The 21,304-nt window shown below is 56.9% G+C and overlaps 1 protein-coding gene across 3 annotated transcripts in view; it reads left to right on the plus strand.

The window, feature by feature from the left end:
• The window catches only part of CNTFR (ciliary neurotrophic factor receptor), a 185,579-nt gene that overhangs the window by 102,407 nt on the left and 61,868 nt on the right, over nt 1-21,304 (plus strand). For all 3 annotated transcript variants that reach the window (XM_029061230.2, XM_039911477.1, XM_029061228.2), the window contains exon 4: nt 14,878-15,108. In XM_029061230.2, the coding sequence (XP_028917063.1) occupies nt 14,878-15,108 (231 nt within the window). The remainder of the gene's footprint in view (nt 1-14,877; nt 15,109-21,304) is intronic.

Here is a 21,304-nt window from a genome sequence, read left to right on the forward strand (position 1 = left end):
TGCAGAAACACGGAGCAATGGAGGATAGAGATGGGAGCAGACATGACACAGGGGCAGAGATGGAGACCGAGAATGTGGTCTAAAGACGGGTGCCTGGCCCCCTCTGGGGGGGATGTTCGATTTCTGTGTCCGTGGACCCGTGTTGGTGAAGGAAGAAATAATTTCCCTGCATTCGGACTCTCCCTGCCCCTCTCCCTCACGGGCCCGGATTTGCTCAGGTTTGAGGAGAGGTATCATTTCTGCCTCTGCTCTCTGCCTGCCTGTTCTCCCGGTACTGAGTGTGTGCGTGCCTGTGAGCACGTTTGTATTTGCAGGCGTGTGCACACGTGATTTGTATGCCCATGCGTGCACATGCACACATGTATGTGTGCGTGCATATGTGTCTGGGTACCCCTGGGGACTGCCAGGAAGTGACAGACATCCCAGAGTCGTAGGTGGGCAGCCCGGGCCAACACTTGGCCCTCCGTCCCCGCCCTGATCCCTTCCCCACCGAGCCCCCCGGGATCGACCTTGGCTACGCTGGGGGTCCACTTCCATCCCACAGGACTTGGCACCTGGGGAAATGCTGTCCTTGCTACCACCTTCTTCCCTAGGCTCTAGGAGGGCAGGGCAGGGTGGGACGAGGAGGGGCGGCGGTGGAAAAGCGGGATAAGGCATAGCAGAGCCCCATTTCTGACAAGCGAACCCGCCCTTCCCAGGGATGGGCACGCACATCCCCGCCCACGAGCGGGGAGGACACGCGGTGGTGCCCCGGCTCCGGACGTGGACTGGTGTGGCCGTGCGCTGAGCGGGGAGCACCGACCGGGGAGCCGATCCGCGTGTAGTAAATTCCAGAAGCATTGAGTACCGAGTGCCCAGCCCCGGGGCGGGGGGGGGGGACCTGAAGCTCCAGTCGGAGTCTTAATTTTATTTGAGCGGCGGCAGGAAGCCGGGGGATGATGTGAATAGATTGGCGCTTGCCAAAGATGCTTTTCACGCTGGCTGCTTCCTCCCGAGCGGAGTCATATAGAGCACAGGCAGCACGGCCACGGGAGAGGTGCCGAGTTCAGATCCCACTTTTCCCGGGGAGCTGCCGTAGGGCTCGGGGCTGACCGGTGCGCTCTCCGTCGGGCAGGGAGGCTTCCTCTGTGAGAGGGAATTCTTCAGCCTTCCCCCCCGACTCCTCCCCCTGCCGGGATTGCCTTAGCAAGAGGTGTCTCCCCTCAGCCTGAGTCCTAAAATCGGTTAGGTAGGTATCCTGACCTGGGCCGTGAGGCCTGTTTCTCCACCCGGCTCCATCTGGCGCTCCTGTGGGAGACCCTGGAGCTCTGGGACTGGCAGTGGGAGTCAGAAGGAGTCAGGTTCTAATTCCGGCTTCTCCGCTTGTCTGCTGGGTGACCTTGGGCAAAGTCACCTCACTTCTCTGGGCCTCAGTTACCTCATCTGTATAATGGAGGTTAAGACCGTGAGCCCCGACTGTGGGACGCGGACCTTGTCCTACCTGGCTAGCGGTGCCTGGCATACAGTAAGCTCTTAACAAACAACCTCCTCCCTGCCCGCCCCAACCCCTCAGAAAAAGGTCAGGGTGGCTCACAGATGCCCATCCCCCAGGTCAGCCCTCCTGCCCCATTCCATCTCTCCAGTCCTGAGAGAATGAGAGGGGGCCTGGGGCAGCCATAAAATCTGTGGCATTATGCCTCCCTTGGTCACCCGGGTTGCCGAGCAGCACTCGTGGGGCATTATGTCTCCCGCCTGACCAGCGGCCCAGATCGAGACTCTTCCTAAGTGGGAGACTGCCTGCCACCCCAACCCCCCCGCCTCTTTTTCTGCGGCACTGCCCATTAGGCCCGGCTTCCCTTTCTCTGGTGTTTGGCCCAGTGGGGTCCCGTGCCCTGTCCCCCTCCCCCTCTCCTCTCCTCTTCTCCTCCACCCTGCCATGGCAGGGGGACTTCCAGCCCGTAAATCTCCGCCTAATGCTCTTCCCCAGCCTTCACACGAGTCCATAAAATCCCTCTCACTCTCCCTCTCTCTCCGAGCGCCATTAACCTTCCGGGGCCTCCGGCACTAGCCGGCAACAGGCGTCTGTCTGTGCGGCCCCCCTGCCCACCTCCCAGCCCCCCGGTCCTCCCTTCCAAACACACGGCTGTGGACTCAGGGGTGGGGAAGGGCGCTGTGGGGGAGAGGGCAAGAGAGGGCCGGCTGTAGTCCTGCAGCCAGAGGGGTCTGTGGCCAGCCCGGGGTGAGGTGAAGAGCCGTGGGGGTCTTTCGTTCATTCATTCTTTCATTCAATCATATTTATTGAGCGCTTACTGTGTGCAGAGCACCGTACTAAGTGCTTGGAAAGTACAATTCGGCAACAAACAGAGACAGTCCCTACCCAACAATGGGCTCACAGTCTAGAAGGGGTCTCAGCTCAAGAGGGGCTCAAGGGGTGTCCCGGTGGACTTCGAGAGAGGGGAAGAGCCCTCCGCTCCAGTTTGGGGATTTCCCGGCCCCAGGAGGACGTGGGAGACCCAAGCAGAACCCATACGAGCGGTCCCTCTCAGAAGGTCCCAGGTCCACCCCTGCCCTCTCCCTCGCTAGCCCCTCGCCGCCCGGGGCCTTGGCCGCGCGCCCCAGCAGAGCGGAGTTTCCGGCCCGGCCGCCGGGCCGCCGACCGGCGAGTGATGGAGTGCCCGTCCTGCAGTGCCCATCTGTTATCTCTTAATTAAAGCTCGGCGCTAATGATTTTCCCTGTCGGGAGAGCGAAGCTGCTGACTCGAGGGAACGGGCCCGGCAGAGCAAACAGAGCGAGGCGCCGGCGGATCCGGATCTTCGTTAATGAACAGATTAGGGCCGGGACGGCCGCGGCTCCGGCTCTGGCGATGACTCTTAATTACGCCTGTTTCCTCCCGGAGAAATACGCTGCTGTGAATCACCCGGCCGGGAGCCGGCCACGCCGTGCACGGCCTCCGTCCGCCCTCCCGTGTGGCCGGGAAGCCGGGGGTCAGCTCCACCCAACTATCTTTCCGTCTGTCCATCCGCGTGCCCCGGGGGACTGGGCTGGGTGCCGGAGGGAGGGTCAGAGGAAGGGGACCCGGGGCCGGCCACAGAGGGGCTGACTGCCTGCTGGAGGAAACACAAGCACGCACATGCCCGCGTTCATGCATCCTCGCACATGCACACCCACAAACACGTGTATACACCCACTGTACGGAGCCCCGAAGAGAGACGGGGAGGAGCAGTCTGAGAGGGGAGCCCTAATAGCTTGGAGGATAGCCCCGCTTGTGGTACTGAAAGCGTGGTCACCTCCACCCTGTGGGGCTCACAGTCTCAATCCCCATTTACAGATGAGGTAACCGAGGCACAGAGGAGTTAAGTGACTTGCCCTGGGTAACACAGCGGAACAGTGGGGGAGATCATGGAAGGTGAGGTTCCAGAGCTGGGTAACAAGAAGCGGTGTGGCCTAATGGAAAGAGCACGGGCTTGAGAGCCAGAGGACCTGGGTTCTAATCCTGCCTCTACCACTTGTCTGCTGGGTGTCCGTGGGCAAATCACTTCACTTCTTTGGGCCTTAGTTGCCTCATCTGTAAAATAGGCATCAAATACCTGTTCTCCCGCCGTCTGAGACTGTGAGCCCCGTGAGGAACAGGGGCGGTGTCAGACTTGATTATCTTGGAACTACCCCAGCACATAATCCAGGGCGTGGCGCGTAGTAAATGCTAAACACCACAGTTATTATTTTTATTGTTAGAAGTAACAATAGTAATAACAGAAAAGGGAAGGGAGGAAGCAACAGCATGGCCTAGTGGATAGAGCCTGAGATTCCAGAGGACCTGGGTTCTAATCCCATCTCTGCCTCTTGTCTGCTGTGAGACCTCGGGCAAGTCGCTTCACTTCTCTGTGCCTCCGTTACCTCATCTGTCAAATGGGGATTAAGACCGTGTCCAACCTGATCAGCTTGTATCTACCCCTGCGCTTAGAACAGAGCCTGACGAATAGTAAACGCTTAAAAAATGCCATCATCATCAGCAACAAAAACAGCGCTGGGATCTGGGCGCGTGTCCAGGCAGTCTCCAAGATGACCCCCTCCGCCCCGGCCCTGAGGGGCCCTAGCTGCTTCTGGTCCCAGGATGGGAGTGTCACCCAGCTGGCATCTCAGTCCTGGAGAGCCCCAGCAGTGGGGTGTCCGGCGAGGGAACGAGGCTAGGAAGCTTTTATAACCGGGTGTCACAGTTCCTCAGATAGGGCCTCCCCCCCTCGGCATTCTCCGCCGCTTCTGGCCCTGCTCGAAAGGCTTCTGAATTCCGGGGTTGAATGCCAGACCATCTGATGCCAATGGGAGGCCTGCCTAGTTGGGACCAGGCTGTGGCTGGAAGGGCCGGCTAATGATGATGGGACTGAATCAGCGCTTACTCTGTGCCAAGCACTCTGCCAGGCCCTTGGGTAGATATGAGATAATCAGATTGGACCCAGTCCCTGTCCCACACGGTGCTCACAGTCGGAGAGGGAAGGAGGGCAGTTTCGAATCCTCACAGACCCAGAGGAGCCCAGAGAAGTTAAGTGATTTGTCCAAGTCACGCAGTGGGCAAGTTCTAAAAAAAGGGGTCCTACTTATGTCTCCCCACTCCATGAGAACCTTCGGGGGTTGCCCATTCAGTTTCACATTAAAATAATGATAATAATCAATAATAATTATGGTATTTGTTAAGCACTTATTATATGCCGAGCACTGTTCTAATCGCTGGAGTGGATACAAGGTAAGCAGGTCGGCCCAGGTGGGGCTCTCAGCCTCAATTCCCGTTTACAGATGAGGTAACCAAGGCACAGAGAGGTTAAGTGACTTGCCCTGGGTCACACAGCAGACAAGGGGCAGAGCAGGAATTAGAACCCGTGACCTTCTGCCTCCCAGGCTTGTGCTCTATCCACTACGCCATGCAACCAACGCACAGTCACCCTCTGGAGGAAGGAGACGCAGCCCAAGTAGCAAGGCTGGGAGGGAGTGAAGGAGGGCGGCATAGTGGTGCTGATGGTAGTTCGATTATTCTGAACTGGAGCCTTATTTCCCCATCACTGCCAACCAAGGTGTCTCTCAGCCTCTCCCCCTCTCAGTCTCTCCCTCCCTCTTTCAGGCTCTCCATCCCTCCCTCAATCTCTCTCCATTCAGCGTTTCCCAATATACTTTCTCCTCATATTCTTCCCCTTCATAAATACGGGCAGAGCCCCAAACGAGTTCTGTCTTCCGAGCTTCCCCAGTCGCCGGTGGCACGGGTAGCCGGCCGCTTTCCCGTCGGTACGGGAAACAAACAGAAACACATCAAACAGACACTCCTTACCATCGACTTTAAAGCGCTCAATCAGCTTGCCGCCTCCTCCCTCACCTCGCTGATTTCCTATTACTGCCCAGCCTACACACTTTGTTCCTCCAGTCAATCAATCAGTGGTATTATGGAGTGCTCACTATGTGCAGAGCACTGTACTTGGGAGAGTACAATACAACAGAATTAGCAGACACGTTCCCTGGATATAAGTCTGGAGGATGACCTCTGGTCATCAACCAATCAATCTGGTGGTCTCGCTGCTCACCCCTTGCCCATGTCCTCCCTCTGGACTGGAGCTCCCTACATGTCCTTTCATATACGAAAGACCGCCACTCTCCCCACCTTCAAAGCCCTCCTAAAATCACCCTGCTCCAAGATGCCTCCCTCAACTGAGCCCTCATTTTCCCTATTTCCTCTCCCGTCTGTGTCACCAATGCACTTGATATTCATTCAAGCCTCAGCCCCGCAGCACTTATGCCCTTATGTGTCATTTAGTTTAACGTCCACCTCCTCAACTAGGTTGTAAGCCCCTTATTGGTAGGGAACATGACTGCCAACTCTCATGTACTGTACTCTCCCGAGCGCTTAGTAGAGCGCTCTGAGTACAGTAAATATTGATTGATCGACTGCAGTGGAGCTGGTGCTAAAACCCAGGGCCCCTGACTCCCCGTGCCCTTGTGTTTAAGCACCAGGCCTCCCTCAAATTTCTACCTCGAGCCAATCTCTGTCCCATGTTCATTTCACAAATTAACACACACACACTCAAAACACTCAAATGCACACACACAAATATTAACACGAATATCAACATCACACACGTAGATACTGTAACCCTCGCATAGCCCTCATAAACTCACACACTAACAGACACCTGTTCCCAAACACACACATATAGCGGGTAAACGTACAGCGAGAGACAGGATGGCCCAGTGGAAAGGGCATGGGCCTGGGAGTCAGGGGTCCTGGGATCTAATCCCCACTCCGTCACTCGTCTGCTGCGTGACCTTGGGCTAGTCACTTCACTTTTTGGGCTTCAGTCACCTTGTCTGTAAAATGAAGACTGAGTCCCACACAGACTGTGTCCAATCTGATTAGTTTGTATCCACCCCAGCCCGTGGTGGCAGGGTTGCTGGGGTTCTGGGCTCCGGGCAGGGAAGGTCTGGGGGCCTGGCTCTCGCCGTCGTCAGCTCTGGCCTCTGAGGGTCCTGCCAAAAATCCTGACTCCAGCCTGGAACCCACCCTGTTTACAGAGGAAAAGATGCTGACTCAGTGACCAGGCCTTCTGCCCCTCCCTCCGGGAAATCTGGGCCAGAAGAGCGTAGCGTGGGGCTGGATGGTGGGCAGAGATTCTGCCCCACGCTCCTGGGGGGCATCGCTGGCCCTGGCACCCCGCCGCTGGCCTACCCTGGGCCCCACAAGTCTTCTAGAATGTAAGATCACTGTGGGCAGGGAATGTGTCTGTTATATGGTTATACCGTGCTCTCCCGAGAGCTTAATACAGGGTTCTGCACACAGTAAGTGCTCAATAAATGTGATTGACTGACAGCAGGCGGGAGCTGGGGACCACCTGTGGCTGGGGAGGAGGGGTCGGGGAAGGTCCGTCTCCCGTGCCCCACACGGGCGTCCACTAGATCGAAAGCTCTGGGAGGTCAGGGATCGGGTCTGCCAACTCTATTGTACCGCACTAACGATAATAATAATAACCGTGGTATTCGTTAAGCACTTGCTATGTGCCAGGCACCGAACTAAGCACTGGGATGGATACGAGGCAAATCGTATTGGACGCAGTCCCTTTCCCATGAGGGACAATCCCCGTTTTACAGATGAGGTCACTGAGGCCCAGAGAAGTGAAGTGACTTCCCCAAGATCACACAGCAAACAAGCGGTGGAGCCAGGATTAGAACCCATGACCTCCGACTCCCAGGCCCGTATTCTATCCACTCTGCCGTGCGGTACTCTTCCAGGCGCTTAGCACGGCGCTCTGCGCACAGCCAGCGCTCGACAGATACCACTGATTGAGCGATCGATGGATTGAAGGAAAGCCTGCAAGAGACAGCGAGAAACAGCCACTTGCAGCATCTTCCAGTTGCCTTTACAAAGGTGCTCCGGGTCCGGGGCAGTGGAAAGCCGGCTTAGAAGAGGGGAGGAAATGGTTGGAGAGTACTTAAATAAGCTGGATGTAATTAAGTCAGTAGGGCCTAATGGCATGTTTCCTAGAGTACTTAACAAATTGGCAGATGTGAGTGCAGACCCACTAGCCATTATTTCTGAGAACTCAGGGAACACAGGAGCGGTCCCCGGGGCCTGGAGGAGGAGACAAATGTCCTGTGCCTTTCAGCAGGGGAGAGGGAGGAGTCTGGTCGCTGTCCACTGGACGGTTTAGCATAGGTCCCGGAGGGGAGACGATCACGCGCTCGCCCTGAAATACCTCCAAGAGCCCAGAAGAGAAGATCAGAGGGTGCCAGGCCCCCGCTTTTATTTCTTTTTTCACATGGTGTTTATTACTGTGTGCCGGGGACTGGACTAGGTTCTGGGATAGATACAAGCTAATCGCGTTGGACCCTGGCCAGGTCCCACATGGGGCTCACAGACTTAATCCCCATTATGCGGATGAGGTAACTGAGGCACACGGAGAGGTGAAGTGACTTGCTTAAGGTCACGCAGCAGACGAGTGGCAGAGCCGGGATTAGACCCCAGGCCTTCTGACTCCCAGGCCCGTGCTCCTTTTACTAGGCCTCGCTTCCTCCCTGCTTCAAGAGGGCCGGGCCCCAGAGCGAGCGGTAGCCGTGGAACGCACCTCCCTGAGCTTGAGGCGGGGAGGGTCTCCGTTCCGTGCAACCCCCTCGTCCACGACCGTTCTGGAGGCCGGACAGACCGCCCTACCTCTTCCTGCCCTGTAAATGCCCCCTGCCACTCCTGGCTTCTCCGCATTTCCCATGCCCCCTGTACTGCCAGGTGCTCCCTCCCACCCCCACGGCTCTGGGGGCCCCGTGTTGGTTTTGGCTGCGGAGACCCCCTGACGGTCAGTCTCGTGGGAGGCCCCCCGGGGCGGTGAGGCGGAGAGTGGTCTGGAGCTTCCCCCCGGCCCCCACCCCCTCGGTCTTGGCCGCCTCCTCGCCCCGCTACGCTGGGCTTTTCTGGGCCGAGGCAGGTGTCAGCTGCAGGATGTCGGCTCCTGTTCGGCTCTGCCGTCCGTGCTCCGCTCCGCCGTCCGGGGGGCGGGGGGGCCCCCGGCTTCCTCCCGGGGAGCAGACGTGGGGCTGGAGGGGAAGGGAGACGGCCTTGGTGGACAGACCCCTGACCTGTCGCCCTCCCTCCGGCACGCCCCGACCGGCCCTGAGCCTCATCTGCAGAAAGATGGTTTGGGGCTCGGGGAGGAATGGGGCGAAATTTTCCCAGGGGAGGAAACTGAGTCAGGGAGCTGGATTTCCATCACGTTTCCGGCGGGCGGGGTGAGGAGAGTGGCGATGACTCCCCCCACCCCCCGCCCCACCGCCATGACTGCGGACTGCCTACACCGTGCCTGCTGGAAACAAATGCCCCAGGCGTGTCTGGGGTTGGGGGCGGGGGGTGGATTCCGGGGCTGGGATTCTATCCACGTTCAATCCCCCGCACTCAGCCGGGTGGGCTCAGCCAACACAATAATAATAATAATAATGATAATAAATAACGGTATTTGTTAAAGCGCTATTTGCCAGGCACTAAGCACCGGGGTGGATACAAGCAAATCAGGTCGGACACGGTCCCTGTCTCACGTGGGGCCCGCGGTCTTGATCCCCATTTTCCAGATGAGGGAACTGAGGCCCAGAGAAGTGAAGTGACTTGCTTCAGGTCATACAACAGACAAGTGTCTAATCCCATGACCTTCTGACTCCCAGGCCCGTGCTCCATCCACTACGCCATACTTCTCCCCCTGTCGACTGTGATCAACTGATAGCTAGTGATAGGCCAGTGTCGGGTGGGGGCTGCCCCATCCTGGCCCTGGGCAAGGGTGGCGTGCCTCCAGGTGTCCCTCGCGGCCGCAGAACCCGAGGGAGAGATAGGTGGTCAACTGGCCAGGGGGATTGTGGAGAGGCGGCGTGCGCCAGTAGGCCGTAAGCTTGTTGCCGGCAGGGAACGCGTCCGCTGATTGTTGTACTGTACTCTCCCGGACGCTCAGTACGGTACTCTGCACACCGTAAGCGCTCAATGAATACGATGGGATGAAAGAATGAATGCCGTGGGGTTTGACCTGACCACGTGTTCCACGGCTCCTTGAATCAGAGGCCGGTGAGGACCCGTAAGCAACGGCATCGGGCTCGCGGGAGAGGAGGGGTGGATGAGGGTAGGGACAGCGGGGCGCCGAAGGGGGAGATTCCGTCAGGCGGCGGGGACGGAGGGGTTCAGCGGTCAGGACGCATCAGGGACCGGGGGAGCTCAGTGTCCAGGCGACGGCAGGGCCTGGGGACCTCGGTACCCAGCTGACAGTAGGGTTAGGGGTGTTCTTTGCCGAGGTGCTGGCAGGGATGGGGGAATTCAGTGCCCAGGTGGCAGCAGGGGAGTTCACTGTCCAGGGGGTAGCAGGGACAGGAGAGCTCAGTGGCTGGGTGATGGCAGAGACGGGGGAGTTCAATATCCAGCTGATGGCGGGGGCGGCGGAGTTCAGCGCCTGGGCCGAGGCAGGGAAGTTCTGTGCCCAGGTGCCACCGGGGATGGGGCGGTTCAGTGCCGGGCTGTGGAGGGGACAGAAGGGCTCAGGGTCCACGCCACGACAGGGATGAGGTGGTTCAAGGTCTAGGCGGCACCGGGGGGCGGGGGGGCCGAGGGCCCAGGTGGCAGCAGGTTCGAGGGAGTTCAGTGGCCGAGCAGATTTTCTGGCGGATCCCAGCAGTCTCCCGAGGAGCAGAAATCCAGTGGAAACAAGGTCCGCGCGGGCCAGGCTCTCCGCTCTGGGTCGGCCCACGTGCAGGGGATGATCCATTTGGAAAATATTTTAAATGAGAAAATTGGGGCAGTGAAATGTGAAGAAACTGGCACTGTGGGGGAAGGTCTCAGAGCCAGGCTTCCAGCCTGTTGGAAACACGTATTTTTCACAGTAACACACACACACATTCACACTCACATGCGGACGCTCGAGGGCACACGCACGCAGTAGACTTATACTCACACCGAGACGCAGACTCGCATGTACTCGCACAGATAAACACTGACATACTCGAAGACGCGCGCTCAGACGCACACGTCCGGAAGTATACGTTGGCACACTGGAACCTGCTTTCCCCTTGGCATCTTTACATCAAGATTCGATCACATACAGGCACACACACAAACAAGCAGAGATATACACACACACCCCCGCATGCTCCCAAACATAGATTTGCCCATACCCTGACTCACATTTATTCAGACACACAAACACACACTCACTCCCTCTGAAGCCTATGTTTGCACATATACTGACTCACAGTCATTCAAATACGCACACAAACACCCTGTCCCTTCTACCCTCCAGACTGTAAACTCATTGTGGGCAGGGAATGTGACTGTTTATTGTGTATTGTACTCTCCCAAGTGCTCGGTACAGTGCTCTGCACACGGTAAGCGCCTAATAAATACGATGAATGAATGAGTGAATATTCCCGCTCAACCAATCGATCGATGGTATTTATGGAGCACTTACTTTGTTTAGGGCAAGGTACTGGGGAGAATGTAATACGATAGAGTTGGTACACACAATCCCTGCCCACGTTCCCTCTTTCTTTGGGGACTGAGATTACAGTGAGTAGAGGAGAGGGTCACCCCCCCCCCCCCCGCCCCATTTTAGGTACAGCGAGACGGTACCCCTCCCCTTTACCCTCTCCCCCTCCAGGGTCTCCCTGAATCCAGACCTCTCCCCACTGTCTGAGTCTCCAGTACTTCTTGAAGCTGAAAGCCAAGCCCAAGGATGCAGGGGCTGGTGGGTATTAGGTGCCCTCTTGAGGTCTCTCGGTCTACCCGGCCCCCAGCCCCCAGCCCCCGGTGTTCCAGCCCCTTCCCCCCGGTCCCCCCTCTTCTGCCCCCTGCCCAGAGGGTATCTGTTGGGCACCCATGAGCCCCGGGCCTTCCAACTACCCCATTCCCTCCCACTGACCCTGGCCCAGCTGGAGGCCGGACCAGAGGAGGGTGGGGTAGAGGAGGAGAAAGGGGGCTAGCCTTGGGGGTCTGCAGGTCCAGAGATACAGGGGAGCCCTCCCCCCCACCTTTCCTTGCTCCCCATCACAAATGCCACCCTCTCTCCCTTTCCCCCGCGTCTTTTGTTCCTAATGTGGCCACAACTGGCTATGCCTTGGCCAATCACGGACTAAAAGTCCAGGACGATTGGACTGGTGGCTGTGCCCCACTCCCCCAGGAAGCCATTCCAGCCCACCTAGCCCAGTGCCCTCAGCCACCCTTCCCTGCCCACCCTGGGGTAGGCCCCGGGCCCGGGGCACAACTGAAGGCAGGGTGGAACTTCTGGCCCAGGGGCGGGACGTGTTGGAAACAGGCATTGTTCTAGACTAGGGGAGGGCTGAGGTGCTCATGGTGCTACTGGCTGAGGGAGGCTGGGGTCCCTCCCTGGGAAATTTCACAGCCCCGGAGGCAGGGGGATGGACGGGATGACCCCCAGCAGTTGCCGGTAGGGTCAGGAAAAAGAAGAGGAGTAGATCCAGCTCTCCTGCCCCTCCCCTGAGGACAGCAAAGAGAAACCCCACCGAATACTGCAGCAGAAGGGAAGCAGGGCAGACTGTAAGAGAGAACGTCCTTGAAAGGCTGCGGTGTGCCACTCGGAGCTCGGGCTTCTGTTCAGGGCCGGCAATTTAGCGAGGCCAGCCGACAGCGGGGGTCAGTGGTCCAGACAGGTGCTATTTGTCACTGCCCTTTGCCCTTTTCCTGGCTTTCTGGCTGGGATGGACCTCCCTCCCCAACCTTCTGCGGTTGTGATGTCTGGATAGCAGTGCCTGGCAGGAATTTAGTTTGGTTTCCCCGGCGTCTTCCCGGCATTTTAGCTCTGCCCACACTTCCTTATCTTTCCTTCATTCTCCCACAGGGACAGCACTTTGCTCTGATCCCGAGGTAGCTGGAATTCCCTCGGGGAGGGGGCATCCCTCCGCTTCGGATTGGGCTCTTGGGCCGGACTACCTTCCCTCTTCCTTCTCAGCTTTGTCCTCCTGCTCTGATTGTCTGTCGCTCAGCTGCTTCCCCCAGGCTCCTCCCCAGAACCCTCTCCCACCCCACCCCATCATGAGCAGGCCTGTTGTCCCAGCCCAGCCTCTGTACACGCTGCATTGTGGACAGAGTAGCTCGTGGCCTGCTGGGAAGAGCCCGGAACTGGGCCTCGGGAGCCCCGGATTCTAATCCTGGCTCTGCCACTTGCCTGCAGTGTGACCTTGGGTGCGTCACTAAAAGGTTCTTTGTGTCTCGGTTTCCTCCTCTGTAAAATGGGGATTCAACATCTATTCTCCCTCCCCTCAGACTGAGCCCCATGTGGGACAGGGACCGAGCCTGACCTGATTGCTTAGAATCTACCCCAGTGCTTAGTAGAGTGCTTGGCACATAGTAAGAGCTCAACCAATTATTATTTTGCTGTAATACTGCATCTAGGCTCGAGCCGATCAGGCTCACCCGTGGAACTCCACCACGTTTTCCAGCCATGGACCCATCTCCCCGCTTCCCTTCCCGTTGCCCCTACTTCCTGCCTGCCCTCTCTCTTCAGCGCCTCAGTGACCTCCTCACTCTAGTCACTGAGATCTGAAGATGAATATTTCCTCTTCCTGTCCATATTTGCGGCCACCCCTCTGGTGTGTGTTCGAATCGCCTCTGGTTCGGCTTACTGCATCGATGTTTTTTCTAAGCGCTTATTATGCGCCATTAGCAATGGTCTAAGCGCTGGGGTAGATATAGGGTTGTCCCAGGCGGGGCTCGCAGTCTCAATCCCCATTTTACAGGTGAGGAAACCGAGGCACCAGGAGGTAAAGTGACTTGCCCAGGGCCACACAGCAGACAAGTGACGGAGCCCAGGTCCTCTGACTCCCAAGCCCGGGCTCTTTCCACTAAGCCACCCTGCTTCTCACACACACAGACACACATACACACTGAATAAATGTTACAGATAGGGATGTAAGTACTGTGGGGCTGAAGGTGGGATGAATATTTAGTGCCCAAAGGGTACGGATCCAAGTTCATAGGTAACACGGAGGGGAGAGGAAATCAGGCCAAAGAAGGCTTAATCAGGGAAGGTCTCTTGGGGGAGTGCCTTAATAAGGTTTTGGAGGTGGGGAGAGTGGTGGTCTAGCTTATGGGAATTGGGAGGGAGTTTCAGGTCAAAGGGAGGACATGGACAAGAGGTCGCTGGAAAGATAGATGAGACACAGATACAGTGAGTGAGCTGGCGATAGGGGAGCAAAGTGTGTGGACTGGGTTGCAGCAGGAGATCAGCGAGGTGAGCTAGGAGGGGGCAAGAAGATGGAGTGCTTTAAAGCCAAAGAAGGAGGTCCTGCTTGATGTGGAAGCACGCACCATCGATATCTGCTTGCCTCTGCCATTCGATTGTAGACTCCTCAAGGGCAGGGACTGGGTCTCCTACTCTTACTATCTGTGTTCCCAAGCTCCTACCTCAGTGCTCTGCCCCTGATGGGCTTTGCTGGACTGGACCCAGCCAGGGATGGACCAGGATCAAGCAGGGAGCCTTGATGACTCCCGCTGTCCTTGGAGGGGGCCAAGGAGAGGCGGCATCATGTGCAGTAGCAGTAGCTGTGTGCCAGCTGGCCTAAGGCACTGCATTGCCAGGCAAATTTTATCCTCTAGACTGTAAGCTCTCTGTGGGCAGTGGACCTGTCTGCTTATTGTTATATTGTGCGCTCCCGAGCACTTAGCACAGTGCTCTGCACACAGAAAGCGCTCAATAAATGTGACGGAATGAATGTTTGGGCCCTGTCTCCCCCAACAGATCGCCAGCCCAGTGAGAACAGGGACCACATCTTCGCTTTGCTTTCCCCCTGCCCCTGAATTCAGTACAGTGCGTGCTTGCATGTGCATTCTATTTTCCCTACCAGGCTTTCAGCTCCTCCTGGGCATGGTCTATGAGGAGTTTTCAGCCTGGAAAGGCACAGACTGAGAAACGTAATGGAAGTGAACAAAGCCATGACGGGTGTGGACAGGGCAAACCCGGATTGCCATCCACTAAATCCCACACATCCAGGAAGAGGGGACCAGCCCCCGGCCCCCGACCGCCTCGGAGGGTGGAGGGTGCAGTTTTGAAACAAACTGAACAAACCAAACCAGCGGGTGGGGAATGGGAGGAATCCATTCCCATAGGGAGTTGTCCAGCCAAGCAGAGCAACAGGCTCAAGCGGTCGGGGTAGATTTCTGGACAGGTGAGTGGTCCGTCATATGCTTCACAGGAGGGAAAGTCAGGGGTGTGGGATGGCCCAGACGTGCCCCCCGATGATGATCTGGGCCTCAGTCCTCCCACGTCCCCTAGGGGGCTGGATCAGTGGGTTGGGGGGCCTCCATTGGCCCGAGGCCAGAGGGGTACCTTCTTCAGCCTTCGGCCACGATGGTGAGGGCAGACAGTGATGTCCCGACTTGCCTTCCTCCCCAGACACCCACGTCCAGTACGAGCGGCTCGGCACCGACGTGACACTGCAGTGCGGGACCATGGCCTGGGACGCGGCGGTCACCTGGACGATCAACGGCACGGACATCGAGTCTTCGCACCTCAACGGCTCACGCCTGGTCCTGCGGGCCGTGGACCTGTCCCAGAGCGGACACTACTCCTGCTATGAAGGCGCCTCCTGGCACAACAAGTACCAGGTCCTGCTGCATGTGGGAAGTAAGTCCCCATCCCCATCACAGAGCCCCAGGAGGCTCGGGGTCCACCCCCCGACCCCTCAGAGAGCACCTTGACACGAGCGCCCGCTCTGGTCCATGGCTGGCTATGGCTTCCCCCACAGCCCCTCTCCTGGGAGGTCTGGCCCCTCTCTCTCCGTTCACTGCCGGGCGGCCGTGGCCTGCCTTGGGCCCCGGAGTAAGGGGTGCCCTCTCTTCCAGGCCCAAAAGGAGAATCGGCTCTTGTGGGCTGGGCAGGGTAAGAGCCTGGGCAGGGAGCCTTCAGCTCCCTGCTGCCCTCAAATGCAGTTAGGAATAGCCAAGCTCATTGTGGGTTGAGAATGTATCTGATTAGTGTTATAGTGTCCTCTCCTAAGTGCTTAGTACAGTGCTTTGCACACAGTAAGTGCTTAACAAATACAAATGAATGAAGGAATGAATGAATAGCCAGTCCGTCAGCCGACAGTCTGCCTGAACTCTTGCTCTCTCAGGGCGCTGGATCGGGCAGTGGGGACTGGGCACTGGAGACCTGGTACTGGCGACCAGAGAGAGGGAGGAGGAGGAAGATGGGGAGGCAACTCCCTTTCTGCTCCGAAGGGGCTGACAGTTTGGAGCAGGCGGCAGGGTGCACGAACACACAGACACACGCAGAGGCCAGGAGACACGGAGACACAGACATATTGCTAGTGTCAGTCTCTGGCAAGCAGGACTTGAGGGAGGGAGCCACAGAGGAAGCAGAGGCCACGGAAGGCACCCACCCACCTGCACGGGGCGCGGGGCTCTAGGTGGGCAGGGGCTGAGGCGGAGAGGAGGATGGGCCCGAGGAAGCAGGGAAGTGGATTTCCCTCTGTGAACTCAGCCTGACCGGGTTTATTCCGAGATCTCCAGGGTGGTGCAGGGGGTGGGGGACCGTGGAGGGGAATCGGGGTCAGCGGGGAGGTGGGGAACAAGGGGCGGGGGAACAGAGGAAAGGGTCGGCGAGGAGGAAGTCTCAGTAGCTCCCCTGGGCTCTGCATCGACAACGCTGTCTCCCGGAGAGGTACCCCGGTGCCGCAGAACCAGGGGGAACCACTGGGAGAGAGTGGAGGAAACCAGCTCTGGAGGGAGCAGCCCAGGGGTCAATAGGGGGTAATTACCCAGCATGTGGTCTGCAGGCACAATTAATCAGCTCCTGCTGGGGGTGAAGGGCAGGAGATCTGGGGCGAGAGGGAGGCTAACTCTGCCCACACACATGGGAGAGCAAGGCCAGGAACACCTCTACTGGAACAGGATCATTTCTTTTCAAAACACAGTCACATACACGCAACCCCCAGACATCCACAAACACACATATACTGCCAGATAATCACAGCCTTATACATAAACGCACACATACATAAAAACACCCGCAACCACACAGATAAATAGAACACACAAACACACGCATAGAAACATGAAACAAACGCACGGAGACAGAATACACACAGATATCAATATGCAACGATACACTCCGAGAGACCCAGACACACATACAGAATCAGGGACACATGCAGACACACAGGAACGCAGAGAAGCACTCGTAGCCACACAAAGAAGCACAACTCCACTCCACAGCCAGGTCCATACGCACACATACATGCAACCCGACACAGTCATATACAAACGTCTGCTCACACGACTGCACACAGACTCTCACAAGAGTACACAACCGCATTCAGACCTATGAATGACCGCCCACAGAGTCATGATTGCACAAATGCATTCCATCTACCTGTACACACAGACACGCTCGGGCACACATGCACACACGCACCTAAGCACACCTACGCCATATTCACCGATGAGTGGCCTAGTCCCTGCAGCTGCGATTCCTGGATTATTGCCCACTGAGGTGGGTGGGAGTGGGGGTCTTGGCTAAGCTGAGAGAACAGGCCATTTTGGGGAGACACCAGGCTGCGTCCTTCCCTCCTGCCCCATCCCAGCCAAGCCCTTGGGACCCTCTCCCTCTGCTTGTGCTTTCTGACCACAAAGGAAGCAGCGTGGTCTAGCGGTTAGAGCCCGGGCCTGGGAGTCAGACGGACACCAGTTCTAATCCCAGCTCTACCTTTTATCAGCTGTGTGACCTTGGGCAAGTCACTTCACTTCTCTGGGCCTCAGTCACTTCAAGTGTAAAATGGGAATTAAGACTGTGAGCCTACGTGGGACGTGGACTGAGTCCAATCTGATTACTTTGTATCTAACCCAGTGCTTAGTACAGTGCCTGTAAGCACTTAAAGACCATAAAAAAAAAGGACCCGGAGGATGTGGCCTGGGGAAGATCAGGCTGAGGGCACTCCCTCCCTCTCTGCCCCCCTCCTTCCTCCCCTCCCTCCCCTCCTCCCTCCATCCCACCCCATAAGGGCAGGGGGATGGAGATCAAATAGCCGGGCAGCCTGACCCTGGCTCCGGGGCTGGCTCCCAGAGGACTCCACTCCGGCTGCAGGGTCTCCACCCTCGGTAACTCTCAGCCGGGGTGTTAACCCAGTTGTGGAGGAGAGGCCAGCCCGCTGGCTCGGGGCAGCGAAGTGGACATCACCCCGGTCTCTGAGGAAGCATCCAGCCCTGGCTGCTGGAAGGTGATCCCCAGCCATGGGGGTCCGGACCGCCAGGCCCTCTGATGGACGCCAGGCAGAGCTAAGCCCCGGGCCTGGCCCTGGCTCTTTGGCAAGAGTCACAAACCGGGACTGCCCAAACCAGGGCTACGCAAACTTGGGCTGCACAGACTAGGGCTGCACAAATAGGGCTGCAGCTCCCATCTCCCTGCCCCTCTCCCTGTCCTGAACTGTCCTCCCAGCCGTTTGGCGAGATGGAAGGAAAATACATGTGGTTTGGTGAGAAACTACATGGAAAAACCACCAAATGAACAGGAAAACAAACAAAACCAAGCCCTCCAAACACTCCTCCCCACCCCCACACTCACAGATACAGACACACACACACACACACCCCCACACACATACGCACACACACACGGCATTCAGAAGCGGAAGACATGGGACACACACAGGCTGTGCGTGGATTTGGGGGCACACGGAGAAACGCAAATGCACCGCACCTGTGCACCCAGAGACAGCGGTGCACAGGCACGGATTTGGTCAAACGACATAATAATTGTGCTGTTTGTTGTGCTCTTAATATGTGCTAAGCACTGTACTTAGCGCTGGGGTAGGCGCAAGATAAGTCATATCCAGTTCCTGTCCCAAACAGGACTCACATGCTAGGGTGGAAGGAGAATAGGCATCGAATCTCCATTTTACAGATGAGGGAAGTGAGGTACAGAGAATTTAAGCGACTTGCCCAGAATCACACAGCGGCGTCTCCCTTTGACACATGTACACACAAACACACACATGTACAGCAATAGATATAAATTATGGTGGTGCAGTAGGGGGGTGTAGTAGGAACCAGTTGGGTTCATCTGGGAAAGCTTCCTGGGGGAGGCAGGTTTTTAGTAGGATTGCCAGAAGAGTGGTGAGGAGCATGAAGGATGGCTGTAAACTCCTGGAGGGCAGGGATCATGTCTACTTCCTCTGCTGAACTCTCCCAGGTGCTCATACAGTGCTCTGCACACAGTAACCGCTCCCTAAATACCTTTGATCGATTGACTGATCGGAGAGTTGATTCAAGGAAGGGGTTGGCATTGTTTGGGGAAGAGGGAAAGGGCAGTCCTAGGCCCAGAAGTGTCAAGTCAGATGTGCAAGAATGATAGTGTTTTGGTGGGACCAACTAAGAACGCTTCACCTCTTCAACACCTCCCCAGTCTGGGGTTCAGGGCAATAGTTTGGGGCTTCAATAAGAATAATAATTGAGCTAAAATCCACCCTGGCTGGCAGAGGGAGGCTGTTTGTCTCCTTTTTGCCCCTAGAGAGACCATGCCAGTAGAGGAAGTGAAGGAGAGCCTGCCTGAAAAAAAAAATAATAATAATAACAGCAATAATGATAATTGTGGTATTTGTTAAGCACTTACTATATGCCAGACACTGTACTAAGCACTGAGGTGGGTACAAGCATATCAGGTTGGACACAGTCCCTCTCCCACGTGGGGCTCACAGTCTCATTCCCCATTTTACAGATGAGATAACTGAGGCCCAGAGAAGCTAAGTGACTTGCCCAAGGTCACGCAGCAGACAAGTGGCAGAGCCGGGATTAGAACTCATGACCTTCTGACTCCCAGGCTCATGCTCTATCGGCCAGGATGACGTTGCCAACGCCTGCAGCTGAGGGCCCCTGATTCTAGGCCTTCCCTAGAATCCCTAGTATCCTTACTTCCCCCTTCTTGTCCCCAGGCTGCCAGGCCCCAGTTCCACCCACTCCTAGCCCAAAGCCCTAGAAAAACTCATGGGTGGAGTTCACGAAAACGTCTGATGTCTTTCTTTTCTTTCAATAGTATTTATTGGGCGCTTACAATGTGCAGAGCACTGTACTAAGCACTTGGAATGTGCAAATCGGTAACAGATAGAGACGGTCCCTGCCCTTGGACGGGCTCACGGTCTAATCGGGGGAGACGGACAGACGAGAACAATGGCAATAAATAGAATCGAGGGGAAGAACATCTCATTAAAACAATAGCAAATAAATAGAATCAAGGCGATGTACATCTCATTTAGCAAAATAAATAGGGTAATGAAGATATATACAGTTGAGCGGACGAGTACGGTGCTGAGTGGAGGGGACGGGAGAGGGGGAGGAGCAGAGGGAAAGGGGGGAGAAGAGGGTTTAGGTGCGGAGAGGTGAAGGGGGGGGTAGAGGGAGCAGAGGGAAAAGGGGAGCTCAGTCTGGGAAGGCCTCTTGGAGGAGGCGAGCTTTAAGTAGGGTTTTGAAAAGGGGAAGAGAATCAGTTTGGCGGAGGTGAGGAGGGAGGGCGTTCCGGGACCGCGGGAGGACGTGGCCCAGGGGTCGACGGCGGGATAGGCGAGACCGAGGGACCGCGAGGAGGTGGGCGGCGGAGGAGCGGAGCGTGCGGGGTGGGCGGTAGAAAGGGAGAAGGGAGGAGAGGTAGGAAGGGGCAAGGTGATGGAGTGATTTTAATGAGGCTGCGAATATGGGGAGAGTGATTTCAAGTTCCCCACGGGCAGGGAACGTGTCTACCAAGTCTGTGACCGGCAAGGGTGGCTGGGGATCCCTGAAACCATTCTCCTCTCTCCCACCCACCCACCTCTCTCCCACTCCCCTCCCACCCACTCTCCTACCTCCCCCTCTTCCACCTTCTGCTCCCTTACTCCCCTCCCACTGGAATCAGTGCTCACATGCTCCCTGATCCTCTTTCCCTAGTCCCCCTCCCTCTTCCCAGTGCCCCCACTTCTCCCCAGTCTCCCTCACCTCTTCCCAGTCCCCTTCCCTCTCCTCTTCTCCCATTCCTTGTCCCTAGGTCAGACCCTTTGCAGGAGGGCCCAAGATGGTGACACAAAAATCGCAAGTGTCAATGAGAAGCAACCTGGCCTGATGGAAAGAGCACGGGCATGAGAGTCAGAGAACCTGGGTTCTGTTCCAGACTCTGTCACTTATCTGCTCTGTGACCTTGGGCGAGTCATTTAATTTCTCTGTGCCTCAGTTTCCTCATCTGTAAAATGGGGATTCAGTACCTCTACTCCCTCCTACCATGTGGGACAGCGTCCAACCTGATTATCTCATATCCACCCGGTGCTTACTGTAGCGATCGGTACATAGTAAGTGCTAGAGAGACGCTATTATATTATTATTATGCTTTTCAAAGGCATGGATTTGGGATTTTTCATAACCCTGCTCCTGCCCCTCCTCTCAATGCTCAGCCCCCTGCTCCACTGACCCCAGTAGTCCCTGTCCCTGCTCCTGCCCCTGCTTCTGGACCACTGCCCCCGGTCCAGAGTGGCTCCAGCTGGGGGCTCCTTGCCGGAGCCCTCCCTGCCCAGCACAGTGGCTTCAGAGTTGGGTGGGATCTGAAAGTCACTCCAGGCCTCCCTCCTTTCCACTCTGCCCTTCCATGTCCTAGGAACTTCCTCCTGGGGCAAGCACCCTCTGGCCCAGCACCACTTACATTTCTGGCAGAAGGGAATGAAGATGAGGAAAACTGAGGATTAGTCTGGGAAGGCCTTCTGGAGGAGATGTGCCTTCAGTAAGACTTTGAAGGTTGGAGGGAGAGTCACCGTCTGTCGGATTTGAGGAGGATGGACGTTCCGGGCCGGAGGCGGGACGTGGGCCAGGGG

Source organism: Ornithorhynchus anatinus, chromosome 3, assembly GCF_004115215.2.
Source record: "Ornithorhynchus anatinus isolate Pmale09 chromosome 3, mOrnAna1.pri.v4, whole genome shotgun sequence".
Lineage (NCBI taxonomy): Eukaryota > Metazoa > Chordata > Mammalia > Monotremata > Ornithorhynchidae > Ornithorhynchus > Ornithorhynchus anatinus.